At 54.8% G+C, this 22,170-nt stretch overlaps 2 protein-coding genes across 2 annotated transcripts; both read right to left on the reverse strand.

Annotated features, from left to right (window-relative positions):
* Nucleotides 1-235: 235 nt before the first annotated feature.
* On the reverse strand, nt 236-10,981 carry SUN2 (Sad1 and UNC84 domain containing 2). The gene is made up of 18 exons (XM_066320044.1): nt 10,924-10,981; nt 10,447-10,604; nt 9,776-9,951; nt 9,493-9,627; nt 9,206-9,301; nt 8,922-9,015; nt 8,665-8,738; nt 8,279-8,406; nt 7,705-7,926; nt 7,547-7,624; nt 7,416-7,459; nt 6,184-6,349; nt 5,871-6,098; nt 4,770-4,854; nt 4,562-4,677; nt 4,250-4,417; nt 3,743-3,835; nt 236-3,627 (listed from the first exon to the last, which is right to left on the reverse strand). Exons 2-18 carry the CDS (start codon nt 10,572-10,574, stop codon nt 3,514-3,516), a joined length of 2,145 nt encoding a protein of 714 aa, XP_066176141.1. The 5' UTR covers nt 10,575-10,604; nt 10,924-10,981; the 3' UTR covers nt 236-3,513.
* Nucleotides 10,982-12,860: 1,879 nt separating this feature from the next.
* On the reverse strand, nt 12,861-21,742 carry LOC136361844 (extracellular serine/threonine protein kinase FAM20C-like). Its single transcript, XM_066320048.1, has 12 exons — nt 21,608-21,742; nt 18,915-19,737; nt 17,633-18,148; nt 16,007-16,182; nt 15,841-15,919; nt 15,252-15,344; nt 14,969-15,084; nt 14,487-14,667; nt 14,262-14,371; nt 13,582-13,663; nt 13,411-13,470; nt 12,861-13,328 (listed from the first exon to the last, which is right to left on the reverse strand). Exons 3-12 carry the CDS (start codon nt 18,109-18,111, stop codon nt 13,094-13,096), a joined length of 1,611 nt encoding a protein of 536 aa, XP_066176145.1. The 5' UTR covers nt 18,112-18,148; nt 18,915-19,737; nt 21,608-21,742; the 3' UTR covers nt 12,861-13,093.
* Nucleotides 21,743-22,170: the final 428 nt, after the last annotated feature.

The following is a 22,170-nucleotide window of genomic DNA, read 5'->3' on the forward strand; positions in this document are numbered from 1 at the left end:
GGATTAGCTTTGTTTTCAACATTGTTTCAAGCAGTTCTTGCAGCCTCAAGCCTGCTCAATGACAAGGTGTTAAATTTGTTAACTAGCCCTAGAGTTAGTCAATCCATCAGGCTGTAAAATAAAGATTTGCCATAAAGCTACCTAGAAGAAGAGCTCCAAGAATAGCTTTGTCTATCTACTAACTGTACATCATTCCCAACAGCAAATTCAGTTACAAAACATCCAAACCACTCCAGGCAGTTTTAATATAATTTATGTCTTGGTCTTTTTTTTTTTCCTTGCATAGGCATAAATTACAATCTGTTGATTAAAAAATAAAAGAAACAAAACAGTGCAGCATTTGCAACGGGCTACAGCATCAAACACAAACCCCTGTCTGTAACCATCTGTTTCTGCAGGGCTAATTTCTATCACGTGTTCAGGGCAAACTCAGAAGGAGAGAGAATAGAGGAGAGAAATGGAGTAAATAAGAGAAATCTGCTCCCACAGCTGTTCTGCATTTCTCCTTCCTCACCAGGCTCATCTTCAGCATTAGATCTAGAATTAAATAACCCTGGGCAATGAGGCACATGCTGAAGCAGCATTTTTCTGGGAAATGCTGCAAGCTACAACCGCAAGAGCCAGTGGCTCTGGGCACTCAGCACAGGTGTTCAGGCTGCAGCCCAGCACTGATGCTGAATTTGGGGGCTGAAAACCCTTATGTAGCCTCAGCACGTACTCATGGGGATCCTCACACAGATGGCATGGTGAGGCCTCTCAAATCAGCTTGAAAAGAGCACAAAGCCCCACAATGAGCTGTCACTGGTGACCCCAGGGACTTTTACTTAGAACAGCAAAGATTTTCATGTGCAAAGGACATGCACTGTAATGCTAAATGCTCCCTAACCCAGACAGAGCAGTTAGCATCCATGTGGAAGGAGCAGAGATCCCACTACAACTCCATTTTCAGGGGAAAGAGGTCACCTTTCCTGCCTCCCACCAGCATGCCTGATTTACCACAAAACCATTTTTTTGGGGGCAAAGACCTTGTCTCTCCTTACAGTCCAAGCGAGAGATCAGGGACCCAGAAGGAACATAACAAAAGGGTTTTTTTCCCAAGCTCACAGTTATAGCTCTTACTCCAGCAGCCAGTGAAAGGTGAGAAAAAGGGAGAGCATAATCTCTGCTCCCTCTTTATGATTCAAATAAATACAGGAGCTGGTCTGCCAAGCCCAGAACAGGTCTAGGCATTCATAAAAGCACAACTCCATGTACTCAGTGCACTTATGGACATGACTCCAAGGCAAGCAGCAGCTGTAGACAAGTTTAAAATAACTTCGGCTGTGGATGCCAAGAATTAAGACTACGCTCAATATAGGAGAGAATTTATAGTCCCTGGCTCTGGCTCCAGGTCAGCTTTCTCCCTGCAGCAGGGCCTCCCAGCTCTGCAAGAGGCTCCACTGGGTAATTTTAACCTGTTGGAGACAGGACTGTGCCCTCTGTGCTCACTTCCCCTGCTTGGAGCAAGGAGACCCCTTCAGAAGGGATGTGCTGCCATCGTCCTCACCCTCCCAGGTAGGCATGGCGGGAGTCAAAGCTCAGCAGCTCTGACTGATGTCTCTCAGGGAATGCTGAAAGGAGACCCTGCTTCAGCTTCTCCTCTTCTATGCCTATATTGCTTCAAGCAGAATGGGAATCAATATATGGTGCTCTGGTGGTGTCAGGGGAAAGATGGTACCAGCACTGGACAGGGACCGAAACACTGACCGTGAGCCCTTCAGCTTTTCTTTCAATGAAACATAACACAAAGCTGAAGGCTGTTAACACCATCCAAGAACATCAGCCAAAGTGTCATGCAGGCAGGCAGGAGGTGGAGAGGCCAAATGGCCCTAGCACCCCCCAGCCTGGGGAAGGGCCCTGTGCAAACCCTTCCTACAAACCCCTGCTGTGCCTCCACCCATCCCAACAGTACAGGCAAGATTTACATGCTCACTGCAGGCTGAACTCCCCCTCCTGCTCCAGCCCAGTCCTCCCACAGCCAGGGCTCATAAAACAGCACAATGCCAATGAGTAGAGGTAGGAGGAAAAGGGAGCCCTTCGAAGAGAAAGGAGGTCAGCCTGCACCAGCCATTTGCCATTGAGGACCCAAGAGCTGAGGGAGCCCAGCAGGCTAAGGTAGCTCTGTATGCTGGCACCTGCAAGCCCTGGTGATTGCCCTGTCTCCCCCCACAAGAACCCTGCAGAGCCCTGGGGCAGCAACTCCCACTTGCTGCTAACAGTCAAGTATATACAGATGCAGCTGTGGGCAAGAGGCCACAGCCACACATTGCAGTCTCAGAGGACATCCAGAGCAAGGAGGGCAGGAATGCCTCCAGCACCCCACCAGTAGCAGTGCACAGAGGACCCCAGCTTCCAAGTTCAGCTACCAAGCCACCGCCAATGTAAGGCCTGTATTTTAAACAGCTCTGCTTATCTCATTCTAGCTTATCCTACTGTGTGTGCTATTCTACTAAAAAAAAAGCTCTAGCCCTCTCCACAACTAAGCCACTCATCCAAGTGGCACCATGTAACATTCTCTGGTTAAGTACAAATTGCATGGAAAGTCTTTTTCCCCTTTGTTACTACAAATAAATCCCCCCTAAAAAAAAAAAAAAACAACACAACAACAAAACCAAAAAAACTGCCCCAACACCCTAACTGGAAAATAGCTCCCCATCCCTCTTAAAAAAAAAATCAGAACAAACCCCAAAGGAAAAGCAAGCAACAGGACTTTTCAATAGCATCATCAAGCTTAACACTGGGGAGGCAGCCAGGGAGGCCAACAGCATCACCGAGAACCAACTCAGCTACTGTTAGCAGGAGGGCTTGAGTGGATGGATGGCAGCACCAAGGTGGGCTCTGCCACCAACACGTGCCACACTCCTTTCCTCCTGCTGCCCCAAACCATTGGTTTTATGTTAATACTTCATTAATACTGTCTTATTTCCTCTCTGCCAGCTCAGCACTGGAGGGCTGGAGATCTTTACCCAAACCAACACCAAGGCAAGAGAAGTGACCGTGTGTGGAGGGGACTTGGTGGCCATGACCAGTAGCTCCCACCTACTGCGGCAGCAGCGAGTCAGGCACCATGGTCCCACACACGGATCTCTTGCACCAAACCCGCATGAAGCACATCACAAAATGACACCTCTTTCCCAAGCCCTGGCCCTGCTAGAAAGGAGTGGGACAACAGGGAAGAGGGGCAGCGCAAACCCATTACAAAGTTAGCTTAAAAAGTTTAAATGTCCCATATGCACTGAAAACAAGCCAGGCTGCGCTAGGACCCACGTGGGATGCTCTTGCCTCACCACCCCGGTCCTTGGAAGAGTGAAAGCCTCACCCCTTCAACACCAGCTCTTCTCCTCCCTCCAGGGGAGCAGCTTCCTGGGGCAGCTGCTGGCACATGCCAGGATTTCTACGTTCGAAGCAGTGAACCAGATGCATCCCATCCTGCTGTCAGCCCAACAGCATCCTCATCCCACGCAGGGCCGGGGCTCAGTGCGCTGGCTCCCCGTGCACACGGAAGCGGTAGATGCAGGTGTATTCGGGGTGGCCCCAATTGCTCAGCACCCGGAGCTCCACCAGCTGGTATGTGCCCATGGAGTCACCCTTGGCGAGGAGGGAAAAGAAAAATCTGAGATCTTGAGGGCTCTCTACGGCTCAGAGACCTCAGAGGCTCCGTTTTCTTCTCAGGGGTCAGGTGCTCCAGGGGCAAAGCATTTACCTCCAAGTAAAACGTTTGGATGGGGTCGCCATCGTGGTTGTAGGTGAACTGTCCAAGGAGAAGGCCCTCCTCCTCTCCTTCTTCTTTTAAGCCCTGTGGAAGGGCAGGGAGGCAGAAAGGGAGAACCAGGGGTCATCAGAGAGGGAGACCAGAGATGATGCACACATCCAGGGCAGAAGAGGAAGAGGGAGACACAAGCATGCTTGGCCCCCACTCCTGCTCTTCCAGGTCAAAATAGACAAATGGGAACAGGGGCCAGTGGGGAAGGATAAAATGGGGGTAAGACCAAAAGTTATGCCTACTCAAAAGCGCCTTTGTCCCCTCAAACTCTTACTGAAACCCGGTGCTGCCTCTCTCCCCACCAGTACTGCTTCTTCCTCTTCTTCAGGATAAGACCAACCCCCCACCAGAGCACCCCACAGCCAGGTATGGGGTTTTTTAGCTGTCCCTTCCAGCACCCTCCCACTGTATTCCCCCCCTCCCTCAGGTCTGGCCAAGAGCACTCACATAGACAGCAAAGTCCTTGGGGGCACTGGGGATGGTCCCCTGTGGTGAGAGGGCTTTTGAGATGTGCTCCAGCGTCACGGCCGTGGGGCGGATAATGCTGGAGAGGCGGATGACAGCAAAGCCCTGCGAGCCACGAAATGCCCAGCAGTTCCCAGGGTTGACGTCTGGCTACGAGCATGGAAGTGAAACGCCAGAAATGTTACCACCATCAGAGTAATTTCTCTCCCACCAGCCTGGCTGCGGGCTTGGAGCAAGTCAAAGCCCAATAAAACTCCTGTGAGAACCAGCCCAGTCCTCCCACTCAGCGCCCACCTGCAGAATGACACGGGGGGACTGCGAGTGGTACCACAGCGGGATGCCGAACAAGCTCAGCAGTGCTGTGCGTGTCTCGTAGGTCTCTGAGCAGCGAGTGTTGATGACACTGGCCCCTGGAATGAGAGGGGATGGCAGCAGGTGAGCTGCATGCCAGGACCCTGTGGTCACCTCCCCAGGACGGCTAGCTCGTCCTGACACCACCTACCTGCTGACTCGAGGGCATAGTCAACCATCCCCACACGGTCCTCACTGTAGCGCTTCAGGGCCTGGGCCACGATGAGATGCACTTGCTGCAGTGGGAGCAGAAGGCACAGGAGGGTGACAAACTGGGGCAGGCATCCTGTCCCCCACCTGCCTACCCCTGCAGGGACAGAGGGTGCAAGGACCTTCCCGCAGGACCGCCGGGGGATAGAACAGCCAGGGGATGAATCACCATGGCAAAAATGAGAGGACACGCATGTGGCTGGGAAGCCTCGTTAGAGGTTGCTAAAAATACCTCAGGGGAGAGGAGCTGTGCAGTGAAGGGGCAGCAGCCAGGCACGCTGCAGTTGCCTGTCCCCAAGAAAGGCTGGCCCAGATGGAGGAGAGGTACCACCAGACACAACCTGACAGACCACCCAGAATCATCTGCTGGTCCCTCCTGCCCTGTCCCACAGGACTGATGGGAGCTGCCCCCATCCAGAAATGGAGAAGATGGCTGGAGCATCCATCTGAAGCAAAACCCAGCCTAAGGAGCTAGGATCCTGCACCATCACTTTGGGCCTAAACTTTAAGGAGCACACAAAGCTTACACAGACTATGGGGACTGCTAATCCCAGCTTGATCCCTCCCTCCACTACTTCCACAGGGGATTGCCAGCAACTCTTTCCAAACCAAGCAGGCTCATTTTTTCCCCTTGGTGTCATTCTACTGAAATGCTTTGCACCAAACAACCCAGCAGTGCTACTGAAGAATGGGGATAAGCAACATGCGTTGTTGGCACCCGTCCCACATTTCAGGTGAAGGATGCACAAGCAGAAGTCTGGATTTTAAGATGGTAAGAGCCTTGAAGGGTTGCTGCTATTACCATCTTTGACCTCTTCCAGAGCACAGAGCAGGCACAAACTGAGAAGGGAGTGGCAGAGGAGGAGTATCAAGGGTGCTCTTGCATCCTTGTGAGCCCAGGATCAATATATCAGCTGTGGGGGCTGTCTAAATGCCTCTGCCAGGCACACATGCCAGCCCCCTGCACACATGAAGTGGGGCACAGTCCCCAAGCCCACACCTGTGGTCACCTCATGTCCCTGGGGCTCAGGCCTGTACTCACCTCCTCTGTCACTCCTGCAGTCCCTCCTTGCCGCAGGGCCACTCCAATACCAGCCTGAGCATCCCGTGCTGACAGTCTCCTGTCTCCCAGGACTTTTGCAAGGATCTTGTGCTCCAGAGCCTGGAGCTCTGCTTGCAAGTCTTCCCTCTGGAGGATGAAGGCAGCAGCACCACCCTGGTGGGACTGTGACAGGAACCTACTGATCCATACTGGGAACTGCGCTTCCACCTGGAACGATGCAGACAGAGCTCAGCCCTGGAGCAGGGATCCTTGCTTGCCTTTCTGCCAAAAGGGCTGGGGACAGGGGACTCACATCAGCCTTCACTGTCTTCAGCTGCTCCAGTATCCCCTCCACGTGCTTCCCCATAACCTCCTGGTCTGACTTGAGGCTTGCCAGCTCCCTCCTCAGTACTGCCACCTCCTGCTCCAGCTTGCCCACCTCCTGCCGGAAGATCCCTCGCAGGCTCTCCTGCAATGAGCTGTGCCAAGAGAAAGGTAACAAAACATCGAGCCAATGGGCCCAGTTCCCCTCTGCAAACTGAAGGAAGAGGTTCATCCCACATCACTTATGCTCAATCCCATCTCCACACCCAGTTTTAATTCCACTGGCAGTGACCTCTTCTATCATGCGTCCCATGGAAAAGCATCCTCAGCTTACCCCTCAGGTGAAGGGCCACATTCACAGTGATGCAAAACAACAGCGGCAAAGGTGATTTGTTGCCATTGCTGTTAAGAGCCCTGCTGCCAGCCATGGAATGGCAGGTTAGGTTGGAACAGACCACAGGGGGTCAATTTGGTCCAACCTCCAGCATCATCCCAGAGTACATGGCACAGGATTGCATCCAGACGGTTCTGGACTATCTCCAGAAAGGGAGACTCCACAACCTCTCTGGGCAACGTGTTCCAGTGTGTGGTCACTGCACAGTAAAGAAGTTCTTCCACATGTTCAGGTGGAACTTCCTGTGTATCAGTTTCTGCCCGTTGCCTCTTGTCCTATTGCTTGACACCACTGAGAAGAGCCTGGCTCCATCCTTTTGACACCCTCCCCTCAGATACTGACAGACATTGGTGAGGTCCCCGCTCAGTTGTCTCTTCTTAAGGCTGAACAGGCCCAACTTCTTCAGCCTTTCCTCGTAAGAGAGATTTTCCAGTCCCTTCATCATCCCCGTAAGCCCTCTGCTGGACCAGCTCCAGGAACTCCACATCTCTCTTGTACTATTGAGGAGCCCAGAACTGGACACAGCACTCCAGAGGTGGCCTCATTAGGGCTGGGCAGACAGACAAGATCACCTACTGACAATGCCCTTCCTAGTGCACCTTAGGATACCACTGCCCTTTTTGGCCAGAAGGGCACAGTGCTGGCTCCCACAGATACCCCCATATGTATTTCCTTCCTTCCTTCCCTGTCCCAGACTACGTCTCTTGATCTCTCCTTTGTCCCAAACCAGGCCTACAAACCCGTCCTAAAGCCTGGCTGAGGGAAATTCACCCAGCTACCTGCCTGCCCCTAACAGAGCAATGGCACTGCCTCATAGCCAGCGTTACCTCTGCTGCTCCGAGTTCAGCTCCAGCAAGCGCGCTTCCATCTCCTACCAGGAAAACGGGAAGGGGTGAGACCTGGGACATCACTGGCGAGGGTGTCCTCTCCAGGTACCAACACACACTTGGCTGCTTACCTGGGAAGCTTGTGCCATCTTGCCCAGGCGCCCATCTAAATCCCTCTGCACCTGGGCTCGGAGCACCTCCAGCTCGCCCTGAAGGATGAGGAACAGGGTGGAATATCAGAGCCTGGCCCTGCACACCCCCATCTCCCTGCATTCCCCATGTCACTCACCTGAAGGTGGTTGGCCATGTCGGTGCGGAGATGCTCCTTCAGCCCCGCGTCCCGGCGGCTCACCAGCCCTTCCAGCAGAGCAAGGATGTCCCCTGGGAGTGGTTCTCCACCTGCTGTCACTGCTGCTGCCCCATGACGCAGCTCCCACCGTGACAGCTCGGCCTCCAGTGCCTCAAAGCGCTTCTCCAGGGACTGGAAGCGAGCCAGGAGTCGGTGTTCCCCCTGCGGGGACAAAACCAGGATGTGATGCAGCCTCCCAGGGAAGTGCCTGCTCCAGAGAACCCCTGTGAAAGGGGAGACCCTGACCACCCATTCCCCAGAGTCAGTGGCATCTTATTCATCTGTTGTTTCCCAGGAGAAGGCAGACGTTTCCCCTGCTCCATCTCAGGGACAGCCCAAGAGTGAGATGTCCACAAGCTGGTGGGGGAGACAGTGTGGAGCCATCATCTGCCCCGTTCTCCACTACTCCTCATACCCTAGAAACAATTGTTCAGCCATGGATCACACCGTCCCACCTCTCTCTGCAAGGCACTCATCCCACCTGGGCCATACTCATGCCTTTGCTGAAGCTTACCTGGTCCAGCGTGGTCAGGTCCCCTGCCTCAGGAACATCGGAGAAGTAGGAAAGCTTTCCAGCTCCCCACCATGGGAAGGAAGGCAGACTGAGTGTAGATAGCCCATTTGGGTAGAAGTACCAAGCTCCTAGACACAGAAGGATGAGATAATCAAAACCACAGGCTGGTAATGGGCCAGAGTAGTGGACAGGGTGGACATACAGAGGCTCAGCCATCAGCATCCCCAGGGATTACCAGGAGAACACTGGCACAGGGATGCAGACGGACCAGGTTACCAGAAGACGTGAGCACTGAGCTCCAGGCCATCCCATCTCCCAGCTGTGGGAGTGGGATGCTCTGCACTGCCCCAGATCTCAGGGCAGCACATCAAGGGAGGGTGGCTCACCGTAAGCTGCAGCAGCAAGGAGCAGGAGGAGGAGTAGCAGCAGCAGCAAGGACCTCTTCAGACGTGGGTAGTGCCTGGAACATGGAGAAGAAAGAGGTGCCTGGAGGACTGCAGCCACCTTCCATCACCTTTGGATGGGGGCCAGAGGGAAAGCAAAATGACAAGACAGCCACCACCCCAAATGTGCCTCCCCTTTTCAGGCTCCTGCAGGCTTTACCCACGCTTCCCCAATCCTGGTGTCCCCCCTGCACACTCACCTGGAGAAGGGGACGCTGTCCAGGTGGGAAGCTGTGCCAGTGAGGCGGCGCCAGGCCCCTGCCAGCCTTGAGAACAGCCACCTCATTAACTGAACTGCCAGGAATAAAAAAAACAAGCCTCAGAAGGGGTCCTGGCAGAGATGTCTCCTCCATGCCCAAGGGTGGCACCACAAGGGGATAAAGCTCCTCTACCCAAACAGGGAATAGCACAGCACCTGGAGAACAGAGATGCTGACTGGCAAGAACGCTGCTGGTAGAAGTGCCCCTGCCAGCCCTCCACTCACCTGGAGAGGTGAACACCTGCCAGAGGAAGGAGCCCACCCGGGAGGCTGCAGTTCTCAGACCTGACCCAGAGCTACTCTGGGCTGAAAAATAGTGACCTGGAAAGGAAGCAGCAAGTCACCAATGCAGACAGCATCCTAGTGCATTGCCCACAGCAAAGGCTTTGCACTGGAGGAGGGCATCTAGTGGGGACTGGCAGCACAATGGGTACAGCCAGGCCCTGGGCTGGGCCTCCTGGGGATGCCTCCCCTGCATTCCTGCCACTCCAGACAGACTAGAGCATCCCTACCAGCGTAGTCGTCCTCCGAGGAGTACCCAGATGAAGATGTGTAGGTGTCATACGTCTTGCTCTCTAGCACCCCATTGATCTTACTGGACTCGGTGTCCCCTGTGCCTCTTCTTCTCCTGGTGGAGAGCTCTCCACCTGTCCCCAAAACACAGAATTCCACTGAGAAATCACCCAGCATCACTTCCAAAAGGGGCAACCCAGTCAGCCAGCCTGGGCAGTTGCCCCAACACTCTCCAGTGTCCAGGGAGGTCCCCAGCTGCCGTAGGAGAGTGGAGGGGCTCACCCCAGTACGTGCTGCTGTCCAGGTCATCATCATCCAGCATGGAGCTACCCAGGGCAGCAAGGCCCTGGCTGCCCCCCAGGTAGGACTCGCTCATCATGGACTCGCTATAGTAGGAGGTTTGGGTGCTGGGGACGGGAGTGAGGCGCTTTGTGCTACTCGATTTCCTCCTGAGCGTCCTGCGGGAGGTGAGAACAGGCTCATCGGACATGTGTGGTTACAGGCTGGGACGGGGGCGGTCACAGTGCACCCATGGGAGAAAATGGGGAATTCACCCCAATCCCTCGACCAGCATCGCTTCCCTCCACACCGGATGGCGGCAGCTTTCGGAGGCTGCAGCCTCCCGCCCGTCCCGCGCATCGCTTCCGCTGCACCGCTGCGGTTTTCCGGCCGGCGCTCGCAGCGCACCTCCCTCTTTCCTCCCTCCTCCCTCTCGCCATCCAGCTGCAGCTGGGAGCTGGCACCCGGCCACCCACGGCAGGCTCCCGTGGGGACACAGCGGTGCCGGGACAGGGAGCGCGGGGCTCTGCCTTGTGCCGGCTCTCCCCACGCCTCACCCAGGAATGTCCCTGGTGTGGGTTGGGATGCCCCGCCCCTGTCAGATTTGGGGAAGGGACCCCCCTCGCCTCTGTCAGATTTGGGGAGAGGGACCCCACCCCGTGCCCCCCACTAACCTGCCGGTGGTCTCTTTGAACGGAAGCTGTGTCCCACCCAGCAGAGATGTGCCGCCGCTGCTGGTCGTGGCATCATCGTCCCCGGGGTAATAGCGGCTGGTGACAAGGCGCTGGCTGCGGCGGGACATGGCGGCAGCACGGAGCGGGTCTCGGCTCACCTGCGGGTGAGGAGAGGGCGGGGAAGAGAAGGAAGTGTCACTGGCAGGTCCCTGGAGAGGGACGCGCTCAGCGCGATCCCGTGCGCGGGGACCCCACCCCCGTGGCAGAACACACCGAACACCGTCCCGAGCTGGCGGCCATGGGGTGTCCCGGGATGGAGCCGCCTCCCCGTACAGGCCGATAAACCCCTTCACCCCCTTCGCGGGCCGCCCGCGTGTTCAGCGGCTGCCCCCGGCCCCACGCATCTTCCCCCAAGGCCCCGGTGCTGAGCCGGCCCCCGGCTTTGCCCCCGCCGCACCGTCCCCCTCGCAGACCCACCGGCAAGTGCCGCGCCGCGGGGAACGAGCCCCCGCTCCCTGCCGGCCGCTCTCGCCGCCGCCGCCGCCGCTCCCTTTTGTTTTGCGGGGGAAGGCGGCAGCCGCCTCCCCGCCCTCCCCCAGGACCCGCCCGCCGCCGCCGAGAAGGTGGGGCAGACACCGCTCTGGGGACCTCTTCTTTATCATCAGCGTTATTGCTATTTATTATTATTACCGCCGCTGCCATTTTCTTTTTATTTCATTTTGTTGTATTTTCATCATTTGGGGAGGGCGATGATAAAGGCCCGTCGCACTCTGCTGCCCACCGGGACCTGGTTCCCAGACACCTCGGCGCTGGGTTCCTCCCGCCGTGCCCAGCAGCCAGCCCACGCTGCCAGCCAAGGGCGTGGGGGGCAGCCCAAACCGGGAGCTCCCAGGTGCGCCCTAGCCCCCTTTGGGCTTTGCTGGGGTGGCTGGTTTGCTGGTCCTGGTGGGGTGGGAAATGCCCGCACCCCACGCGGCCCCCGTCACGACGACACGGCCGAACCTATCCCTGAGGCGTGGGCAGCCCCGCTCGACACCCGTGTGCCCACGCCGCCTCGACTGGGCGGGCGTGTTCTGCTGCTCCCGGGGCCCAGACACGCCGCTGGCATCGCTCTTTCCCACGGGCGGCTGGGCAGGCTCCGCAGGGGCGTGTGAAGCCAAGCGGGCTGCTCCCGTGGGACCTTGAACCGCTGCCGCACAGCTGGGACCTTGTGCAAACTCACCAGGTTGAAAAAACAACCACCCTCCCACACCCCGCCTTTTAAATCTGACGGCGCCTCGTAATATGATTTGCCTGGGGGAGCTCTGAGCGTCAGGACAACTGGCCACCTGTGTCTGGATGCAGTTGTTTAGGCTGTGTTTATGCAGGAATGGTCCCCCTTGGCTTTGGGTATGGGGCAAAAAGGTATTTATATAAAGAGTAAAAAAAAGAAAAAAAAAAAAAGAAAAAGGAAGAAGCTAGCAGAAGGGAAGGAACCTATTGCAAAAGAACCATGAAACCTTTTCCTCCGTGTGCCCCCTTTGGGGCACAAGCCAGGGCAGTGGCAGGAGGACGTGCTGTCAGCCGCAACAAACTCCAATTCAGCGTCCCCAGTCCTGTTGTATAACACACACAGATCCTCTTTGTCTCCCTTTTTTTTTTTTTTTTTTTTTTCTTCCTTTTGAGCCCATTTTTTGTTCCAGCCAAAATCTCTGCCTAGCTTTTCCAGCTCCATCTCCCACTGTGCCAGCTGCCCTTTTTCACCCTTTCCCGTGGCTTCCCATCCCTTTGCAAGTGTCTGGCTGGGACAGAGGACATCTCCCCTCCCCAGTGGCACCTTTATCTCAGGCCATGCAGATGGCAATCCCATGTCCCGACCTGGGTACACTGGCAGTAGCTGTCACAATGGCACCTGCTCCAGGTGACGTAACCCTGCATGGATTAACCCCCCCAGGAGGCTCAGGGGATAAGCTGGGTGCTGAGCCACCAGGCACTAAGTAGGGTGCACAGCTCCAGGTCAATCCATCCCCTCCTCAGGAGCCACTTTTTTGGCTGTGAAGGGAGTGAGTGGTAGCTCCCAAGGGTTTTGGGAAGATGTTCTGAGGGAAGTGGGGTTTGTCCTTGCTACATCCCTGGTCCTGTGGAGGAGGTGGTGATGCCAGAGCTATGGGAGTTTCTGAGTGGGCGTGGGAAGACTGGGGCAAAGATAAGTGGTGTGTAGCTCGCAGCTTCTGCCTCATTTTCCCCACACCAGCAGTGGGGGAGTCTCAGCTCTCTTTTTGGGGGTCACCAGGGCATCGCCATGCTGGGGGTGGGGCAGAAGGAGATTGCCAGCTGTTCCAGTTTGACAGCTCTTGCTGGGGAAAAGCAGGAAAAATCCCTACCCTTTCCTAAAAGGCTTTGGAGGGCTGAAATGACTCATCCAGGCACACAAGGACAGGGCAAGGCTGGGAAAGCAGCCTTGGTAGGGAAGATCACGGCTTGTGTCTTCTCCACTAGGCCAACCTTTTTATTTAAATTTCCTCCCTGTCCCAGCTATCCTTAGAACCTGCTTTCCTGGTTCATCACGCCAGCAGCTCCAGTGCCACCAAAAGCTGACGCTACAAAGAATCAGAACTTCACATTGATCCCCATATCATCCTCAGCAGCACACCAAAACATCCCCCCATCACACCCATGACCCCACATCATCCACCAGCACCTCTTCCTGGTGGGCTGCTCTAGCCAGGCAGTGTCCCACTGCCACCAGCACCTTCCCCAGGCGCCGGTCCAGTGCCTGCAGGTGGGGCTCAGCCAGGACAGGGGCCAGTGGATCTGCAGCCATGGCCTCTCGCAGCACATCGCTCAGGCGGTAGGGTTCAGTGGCCAGCAGTTGCAGCCGCAGGTAAGTGGACTTCTTGATGCTGCCAAAGATGAGGAGGGAGAGGTCTCAATAGGAGGAGCCTCTCCCCAACAGCAGATCCGGGGTGGGCAGCAGCCCCTTACCTGCAGCATTGCTGGAGAGGGGCCAGGATGGACGGTTCATCACGCGAGTGTGTGCCGAAACTAGGGGTGCAGAGAAGACTGTAAGGATGTGTCAGGGTGGCATTTCTGCATGACTGGAGGTTTCCCCCCACCCCTTTGCTGTGATTGCTCCCCCCTACTCCCCAGCTTTACCCGCGACCATTGTCCAGGTGGAGCAGGAAAGTGTCATTCCCAAATTTCTCAAAGGTCTCATAGTGGTGCCGATCCATATTGCCTGTGATGGGCCAACAAATTTGCCATCAGGTTGTGGGCTGGGAGGTGGGAGCAGGTGTAGAGGCAGTAAGCGGGGACACAGAGCACTCTCCTGGTGTGACAATGAAACCCAGAGCTGGGGAAAAGGGTTGGAGGCGCCTCTAAGGTGTCCATCTGGTGGCCATGGCCATACAGGGGAACTGAGCAGAGACCACACGGCCTCCAGGCCTCTTCTCATCCCAGCAGCCCCACAGTGGGACAACAGTGGCAAATGGAGCAGAAATAATGGCAAAGGCACGGCTGGGTGGTCAGGAATGAGGAGATGGGAAAGTCTCCTAGTCAGCTGCTGGTGAGGGGACAGCGCAGAGAGGAAGAAAATGGCCCAGGGACAGGAGAGTCAGCAGGAGCTCTGGGCAGCATCAGCTCCACCTCTGACTCTCCAGGGGCTGCATGTGAAAGCATGCTGGAAGGTGCTTCCCATGTCCAGGGAAGGTGCTTCCCATGTCCAGGGCATTCAGCTGGGGTGTCCCTGGAATCTCTTGACCTTCGACTTCTGCCCATTTGGCCTGCTGGTCCTGAAGAACCTCCACAGCCCCCAGCACAGGCACAGAGGGGCTCACCCATGAGGAAATCGAGGATCGTCATGTCGATGAGGTTGAGGAGACGATGGCCGCTGTCATAGGGTGGTGTCTCTCGCACCTGAGCACAGTAGTTAGGGTTCAGCTCCCACCTGGTGGCAGAGGCCAGGGAGGGCAATGGGGCCATGAGAGCAGCTGTGGAGAAGCCCCCTCCCATCCCATGGCTCTGCTGGCCCATGTCCCCACACCCCCCATGCCCTGCCTCACTCAGCCTTCTTGCTCTTGTGGTAGGAGCGGCGCCAGGGGCTGCGCCAGGAGCGGCGCTTGGCCAGGGTCTTGTCAGGGAGCAGGGCAGCCATGGAGCCCTCCAGCCGGTCCGGTTTGCCACAGAGGGCGTGCTCGGTGGAGCAGTAGTAGGAGCACTCCCCGTAGAAGCAGACGTTACCCGCTGGCCGTGGGGATAAAGCAAAGGTTGATAAAGAGAAGGAAGGCAGTGAGCCCGTGACCCACAGACAGAGTGGTCCAGCAAGCAGCCAGGGGAGGATGCTCCATGCACTCTGGCCATCTGCCACCAGCAAAGCAATGGCCAGGGAGGCTGTGAGGAGCAAAGGCCTCTGGCAGGGCTACCCATGGGAGCTGGAACAGTCCCCAGTGGGATAGTTTGTCTGAGCGTGGGGGCAGCGGTAGCCAGCTCCAGGTGAGCTCCATCCAGGTGGCCACAGGAGAGGATGGAGAGCATGAAAGCTCACCTGGGGAGATGAAGAAAGTCTTGGCCAATTTCTTGTCTGTGGTGATATCCCGAATTTCCTTTGTTATGTTGACCAAACGGCCAGAAACTGGGGGGATTCGCCGGAAATCCAGGATCCTGAAACACAGAACTTGGAAGCATTTCTTGCTGACCTCAGCTGGTTGAATAACAGCGAGTCATTAAAACTGACAGAAGACACAGATATCCCTCACAACAGGGAGCGAGAGATGTGGTGAAGGAGCAGTTTCTCTGGTGCTTTGCCAGTATGCAAAGCTCATGCTCACCTGTCCAGGTGGAAGGCTGCAATCTCTGCATTGTGCCGTTCAAAGTCTGAGAAGTAGAAGAAATCAATGGGGGTCTCCTGGTCCCGGGTCTGCCTAGAAGAAGAGGGGACAGTAGAGGCAATCATCATGGATGGGGTCACTCCAAGCCTGGGATTAGTTCCAAACCACCACTCACCTTGTGTTCCCTGGTGACACAGCCAGACCCAGTCTCCTCCAGTCACTTCCTGATGGATGGGTGGCTCCAAGCCCCCTCTCCACGGTCCCACGCTACCCCTGCCTCCAACTCAAGGGTGGGGAAGCCCTTTATGGACTGGAGGCTCCTGGATGGTCCTCATGGACCACCTTCTTCTTTCCACCACTGGAGGTCACTAGCCCATTACAGGCTGCATCCAGTTTGCAGCTAGCACCGCCAGGGAAAGCAAGATAAACGGGACCATTCGCCTCGCCTCAGTTTTGGAATGGAGGTGCTGAAGCATGGCAGCACATGAAGCATTTCTCCATTTCTCCCTCCAAGGCCCCCTCTAGCCACTCCTCGCTACCTAACAGGGCCGTGGAAGTGAGGTATAGGGTTATCCCAGACTCTACTCACTTCATGGGCTTGAAGAGGGCCTGCCCATAGTTTGGGAACGTCATGATGAGCTTGAGCTGGGTCCCACCGGACTTCTGGACTGAAAGGAGGCACATGAGGATGAGGGAGGCAGGCAGCAGGCAGAAGAGCAGGGGTATGGACAGGGGTAGAGACAGGGAGGTGGTACCTGAACTGACAATCCTTTGTGTGGCCAAATCCTGGAGGAGTGTGGGCAACAAGGGGTCCTGGCGGGGGTACAGCTCATAGCGGTTGATGCCGATGTGGAATTTGAGCCAGGTGGGGTAGGTATCATAGGCTGTCTTCCCTGTCAGGAGGAGCGTCTCGGCTTTACTGCTGCTGACCCTGCAGCCCAACAGTCACCACCACCCCAACAACAAGGACAGCTTTTAGTTGGGACAGGATGGGTCCGGTGTCCCCAGGCCCTTCCTGGCAGCCAGTGCATGGAGGGTGAGGCAGGGAGAAAGCCCAGAGCAAGCCCTGGATGGGTTCCAGGTTTCATGGTGGTAGAACTCCTTGCCCCATTCAGCCTCCTTTGGCACCTGGCAGATCCCACCCAAAGTTGGTGGCCAGGAAGACCCATCAGCATGGCTGGATTTGGACACAGTGTCTTCCCTCCATCCCCCATGGAAAATCCCTGGGTTGATCCTGCTTGTCTCATCCATGCATTTATTTCCCTGCTGGAACAGATCATCTCATTGTTTTTCCCTAAGGGATTGGCTCCCAGGAGTAGAGTCTGCTACAACCCCCTGTGTGCTTACTGGGGTCACACGTGTGTACACATTTGGAGTAGCATGGGTTTCCCAGGCATCCCCAGCACTGACATGAACTTCAATCCCCAAGGACCCATTCCCCTTGGGTGGGTTTCCCCGCAGGGGATAAGTTTAGGTTAGCACTATCCCTGTCTCTGTGCATCCTGCAAATTTGCAGTTTGCTGGCATCCAAGGGAGCCCCTGGGGGTATCTGTCCCACCTCTGTTGCTAGCACACACTGGTACTGCAATGGGACAGTTAGGCCAGGGTATCTATAACCCATATCCATATCTCTCTCTAGGAAAACACAGACTGTGCATTGATTTCATCAAACCAGACCCAAGGCTATCCATAGGTGGTCCTCAGAGAAAAGGCAAATGCCCATTTGTGGAAACCAGCTCTTAAGACAGCTTCTATTGTCTCCCAGTTCTAGCAGGCACCACTTTTGAAAAGTGTGCTTTTCGTAAGGCAGCTGGTATGTGTTATAATGCTAAAGCTTTTAATATCTTCCCTTCTACTTAGAGGTTAGTAGTCCAAAGATAAAAATAGACAGCTGTCAGTAGTGAGCTCGCCATACAGCCAAGCCTAAAGAGGTCAGGCTGTATCCTACAAAATGCAGGACAGGAATGGTCTCATGGTTAGAGGTAAGCTACATTGCAGGCTTTGCATCTCCAACATACCAAGAGAGGGGGATAAAACTGGTTAGAAATCTGGAGCAGGGACTCCCTGAAATACAGAGAGACAGACTGTGGGCTAGTCTGCATTGGGGAAGGAGCTGAGGAGATCATCTGATAGCTATCCATAATACAATGAATAATCAAGTCTCCTTTAGCTTTGCTGTGTGCTACAAGCTTATGGGTAGCAGCCCAAATATCCAGGGCTAGGAGAGGATTTGAAATGAGAGAAGAGCATGCTTAGCAATATGGGCCGCCTCTGGGGTAGGATGCTGATCTACATATGGAAACCACGTTTGGCCCCTGCTGCTTGTCCCCTCAAACCCACATATCCCCCAAATGCAAGCTAGGCTTGGGCTTGCTCCTCACCATTCATCACTCCCGCTGCTGTGCAGGCTGAACTTCTCCATGGGGTTGATGATAAACAGCTTGTCTTTCTCTGTCACCTCTGGAACTGGGATGTTGTAAAGAGGATGCTCGAAGAGTGCTGCCAGCTTTGATCCCTTGGTCCACCCTGCATTCCCCTCTTCATGCTGCTGTTGGATCTCTGGCTCTCCAGCCCTCAAGTGCAGCCCTGCTCTCTGTGGCTGGGAACTTTTCTCCAAGGAGCCGTTGTTTCCACTGAAATCCTGAAGGATTCGCAGGCTCAGCTTTTTGAGGCTGGCTGGCACGGGGCTGCCTGACAAGACACTCACAGCTTTTGACGCTTTCGTATCACAGTCGCAGGGCCTGTGGGTTGTGGGGAGAGCAAAATCCATCACCAGGTGCACAAGAAGGGCCAAGAGCAGAAAAAGGAGAAGGCTGATTTTAAATTTCCTCTGCAAAAGCGTTTGCAGCCGGCACCGCATCCTTCCTCACACGAAACACTTGGCAAGGGATGGGCACCTACAACAGGTTAAAAATGTTGGTGTGGCTGCAGCCTCTGTGCAAAAATAGGAGCGAGGTTTCCTGGATTTAGAGCATCGCAGCAAAAGAGCAACTGGTGCAAGGGCAGAGTGGCAGGAAAGATCTGTCACCATGGCACTTCATGGTGTGACACCACCAGGATGGGACAGGAGGTTGTGGTGGGGTTTATCAGCACTGCTAAGGGTCAAGCTGGCACTGCCAAGGTTAGAGTAAACAGGGCAAGTTCCAAATCAATAGCTTCAAAGCTGGCTCAGGGAGAGCAATGGCTGCAGATGACTCCCCACTGTCCTGTCTATGCTGTCACTTGCACAGGGCTGCAGAACATTTCCTTGAATCCAGGGCATTAAAATGCTTCTGCCCCTCTGCAGCACACACCCTGCCAAGCACTGTGTAGCCCCATTCCCCATGCTCATCATAGCTGCATGACTCCACTCTCAGAATCCTGAAGATTTTTTTTTTCCCCATTGCTTGGCCATATCAACTTTATCACCCTCCCTCATCCATTGAAAACCAGTTGTACCCAAGCCCCCTCTCAAAAACCACTCAAACTGGATAAAACAAAGGAGGTGTGAGTACTGACATACTGTGAGGGAAAATGCTGGGCAGGCAGTTAAGGAAGGGCTACCAGCCATGTGAATTTCAGGCACAGGGATGTTCCCAGGGCCTCTAAAGCAGGTAGGGGAGGCAGGCAGGAGGAGTGGGACACTGCCTTGGGCATCAACACAGATCGGGCAGTGGGACTCACCAAGTACTGGGGAGGACTGTCAGCTTATGGAAGGGAAGAGCGTTTTTTTCTTACAAGAAATTCCCTTTTTCAGTGACACCCAGAGACGCAGAGCTGGGATGCATGCACAAGAATGGTTCATGACTTTTAGGGGTGTAGCTTTGTATTTGCTAAGGGACAGAGAAACACAGGACCACCTGCAGTAAGTCTGGGGGCTGGGGCACAGTCTGGCACAACGTTTCTTTTCTCTTTGGTCTTCCAAAGGATGCAGAAGGCATGTGAAATCCCATACATTATGCAGTCCTTCCTTGTCGCGTGATGCCCCAGCAGCCAGCTTGTAAATGCTCACTCGCAGCCAGGGAAGGTACGACGATCAGTGGGCAGGAGGGGATATTCTGGAGACCCCCCCCTAACTCCTCTGCTGCCATCCCTGTGCTTCCCTCTCGGCCCCGTCCCGTCCCGGCTCCTTCCGTGCGTGTCTGGGTCCCCACCCAGGCGGCGCGCTGGGAACACGGCGTCCCCGCTGCTCTTGGCTCGCGTGTCCCACGACGCGACAGTTGCCTGGAAACCGCCTCCGGCTGCCACAGTCACCGCCCCACATTCAGCCGGCCCCGTGTTCCTGAGCCTTGTGCCAACAAGATGGCCGAGGAGAGCCGGGCCATGAGGAGGAGGAGGAGGAGAGCTTTCCAGCCCAGCTGGCGAGCTTGAAGCCCCGCAGAAGGAGCTGGCGGAGGGCAGCAGATGGCTTCCCTGGGTGAGGGAACACAGCGTCTTGCTCCGGGATGTTTGCTGAATTCAGTCCGGACACACGGTTCAGACAGAAGGTCCCTAGGAAGGGCTGTAGCTGGAATATGGGATCATTAGGTCACGGCTCAGAAAAAAAGCCCCAACCAACCAAACCACCGACTCCGTGTACTAACCGATCGCATCAAAGGAGCTGGGCATTATTCTGAAGAGAGGGAGACCTCCTCCTACCAGTGCCCCAAACCAGCTCCAAATGGGGCTGGAGGGGATAGAAACCTCCTTCTCATGTCCTAGAGTCAGATGGGCACAGGGGCCCTATGGGCTGAAGCCACCCTACTGACTCTTAGTCCCATTCCCAGATAATGAAACTTGCAATCCTACCGCCCTCACCCTGATTAAGCACCCCATTGGAAAGCAAAGGCAGGGGGCTTAGTTGAGGCACTTGCCACCCTTAGCACTTCAATGTTGGGATAAATATTACCCGAAAGATTTTTTTCATCGAGTCAGACAGGAGCCTGCAGCAACAGAGAAGAGCAGGATATCTTCAAAGTCTGCCCGCATCACCTGACATGCACTTCGATGTACCTTGTTGCCATGACACCCTCATAGAGATGTGGTTGAATTTGCACCTCTTCTCATCTCCCCCCTCCAGCTCTTCCTCTGTCTTCCCAGAGGTTCAAATCACCCTTGGGGCAGAGGAGGAGCCCTCCATCTGAGGACATTTTCACTGCGGGCTCCAAATCAGGACTCATCGGCAGCTGATAATGATGTTCCCATCTCCCCTCAGCAGGGAGGGATGAAGTCATGAGGCACAACCTCTGAGCTGCTATCGCAGCTCTAGGGGACAGGTGGATAGAAAGACTCATTTTGGCTGCCACCCATCCATCACCCTGAGTTTTTCATCTCATTTGCTACATCTGACTCAGCCTGATGCTTTGATGGGTAATGGCAGCAATATGCAGGGGACCAAGAAATGGGAGGGAAACAATAGCAAGCAAACTGTTGTGAACTTTCCCAGCTTTCCACTGAAAAATCCGTAAGGAAAAATCCTCCGCCAACTGAGAGCAGTTTTATAGTAAAAAGTAGAGAGGCCTTAGAGGCTCCAAAGCCTCATAGGATCACCGTTTGGGTTGGAAGGGACCTTTAAAGGCCACCCAGGCCAATGTCCCTGCAATGACCAGGGGCACCTTGAACTAGATTGTATTGCTCAGAGCCTCATCCAACCTATCCCTGAATGCTTCCAGGAATGGGGCACCCACCACCTCTCTAGGCAACCTGTTCCAGTGTTTCACCACCCTCATTCTAAGACTTCTTCCCTTCACTATATCTAATCTAGAACAAACCTCCTTTAGTTTGAAACCTCTAACCCTTATTCTATCACAACAGGCCATGCCAAAAAGTCCCTCTCCAGCTTTCCTGTTGACACCCTTTAGGTACTGCTAGGAGGTCTCTCCAGAGCCTTCTCTTCTCCAGGCTAAACAACTTCAACCCTCTCAGCGTGTCAGGTGCTTCAGCTCTCTGATCATTGTGGCCTCCTTTGGACTGCATCCAGCAAGTTCATCAGTCACAGAGGGGTCTCTTGTGGGAAAACACAGGATAAGGGGCCATCTCTGAACCATAAACTTTACTCCTCTGAAAATTACATGTATGCCCAAAGATGTTCCAGCTCCACAGCAAAAGGAGGGTGGAAGTCCTTTTTTCCAACACACAGGGGCCAGCAAAGCATGACTCAACTTGCAACAGGCAGGACAATTGATCAGACTGAACACTTGCCTCAGGGCAAGGGTTCTGACACACACAGAGACACATTTCTGGAGGCTGAAGCTTGTGCTTTCAGGTACAATGCCAGTGACAGCACTGCAAACCAGCTAACAAGGGTTTTCGTCCTCATGGTAACTCCCTACTGGAAAGCTGTTATCCTTGTGAATAAAAATAGCCAGTCACTCTCCTGTGAGGCACCTTGTACTTACCTGGTGAGAATGGCAGGGTGGGAGCTGACTTGCTGCACATTCACACCTAGCTCACTTCAATCTGTTTGCATACTCAGGCTTTGTGAAGGTTGGGGAGCACTCACTCTTCCCTTGTTGCCAATGCAGGTCACAGAAACATTAGCTTTGGTCAGCTGGTGGCCAAGATAAACAGACAACAGGTCCTAGAGACTGTGTGCTGAGGTCAGCAGCTCCCTGTGGTCATCTGCAGGTCACCACGACCCTGCAGAGATGCCCATGATCAGCGTGCCTGTGCATATGCACAGGGCAGTTAATTATTCATTAGTGTGAAAGAGGCACAATTAAAGTGACCATGGTAAGGCTGAGGGGATCATCCTACTCCAGTACTCCAGTATGGGGCATTTCAAAGACTTTACATCTTGCTCTGCAATTTAGAAGAGATGGAAGGTTGCAGAAGAGGAAATAATCTTTTCCACCGGCTAGCTGCAGAAAGTGTTGCCAATATCACTACCTTCACATAAAGACAGCCAGCTGGAGGGACACAGAGCAACCATAACATGACAGCCCAGAAGATTTGGGCTCTT

Source organism: Sylvia atricapilla, chromosome 5, assembly GCF_009819655.1.
Source record: "Sylvia atricapilla isolate bSylAtr1 chromosome 5, bSylAtr1.pri, whole genome shotgun sequence".
Taxonomy (NCBI): Eukaryota; Metazoa; Chordata; class Aves; order Passeriformes; family Sylviidae; genus Sylvia; species Sylvia atricapilla.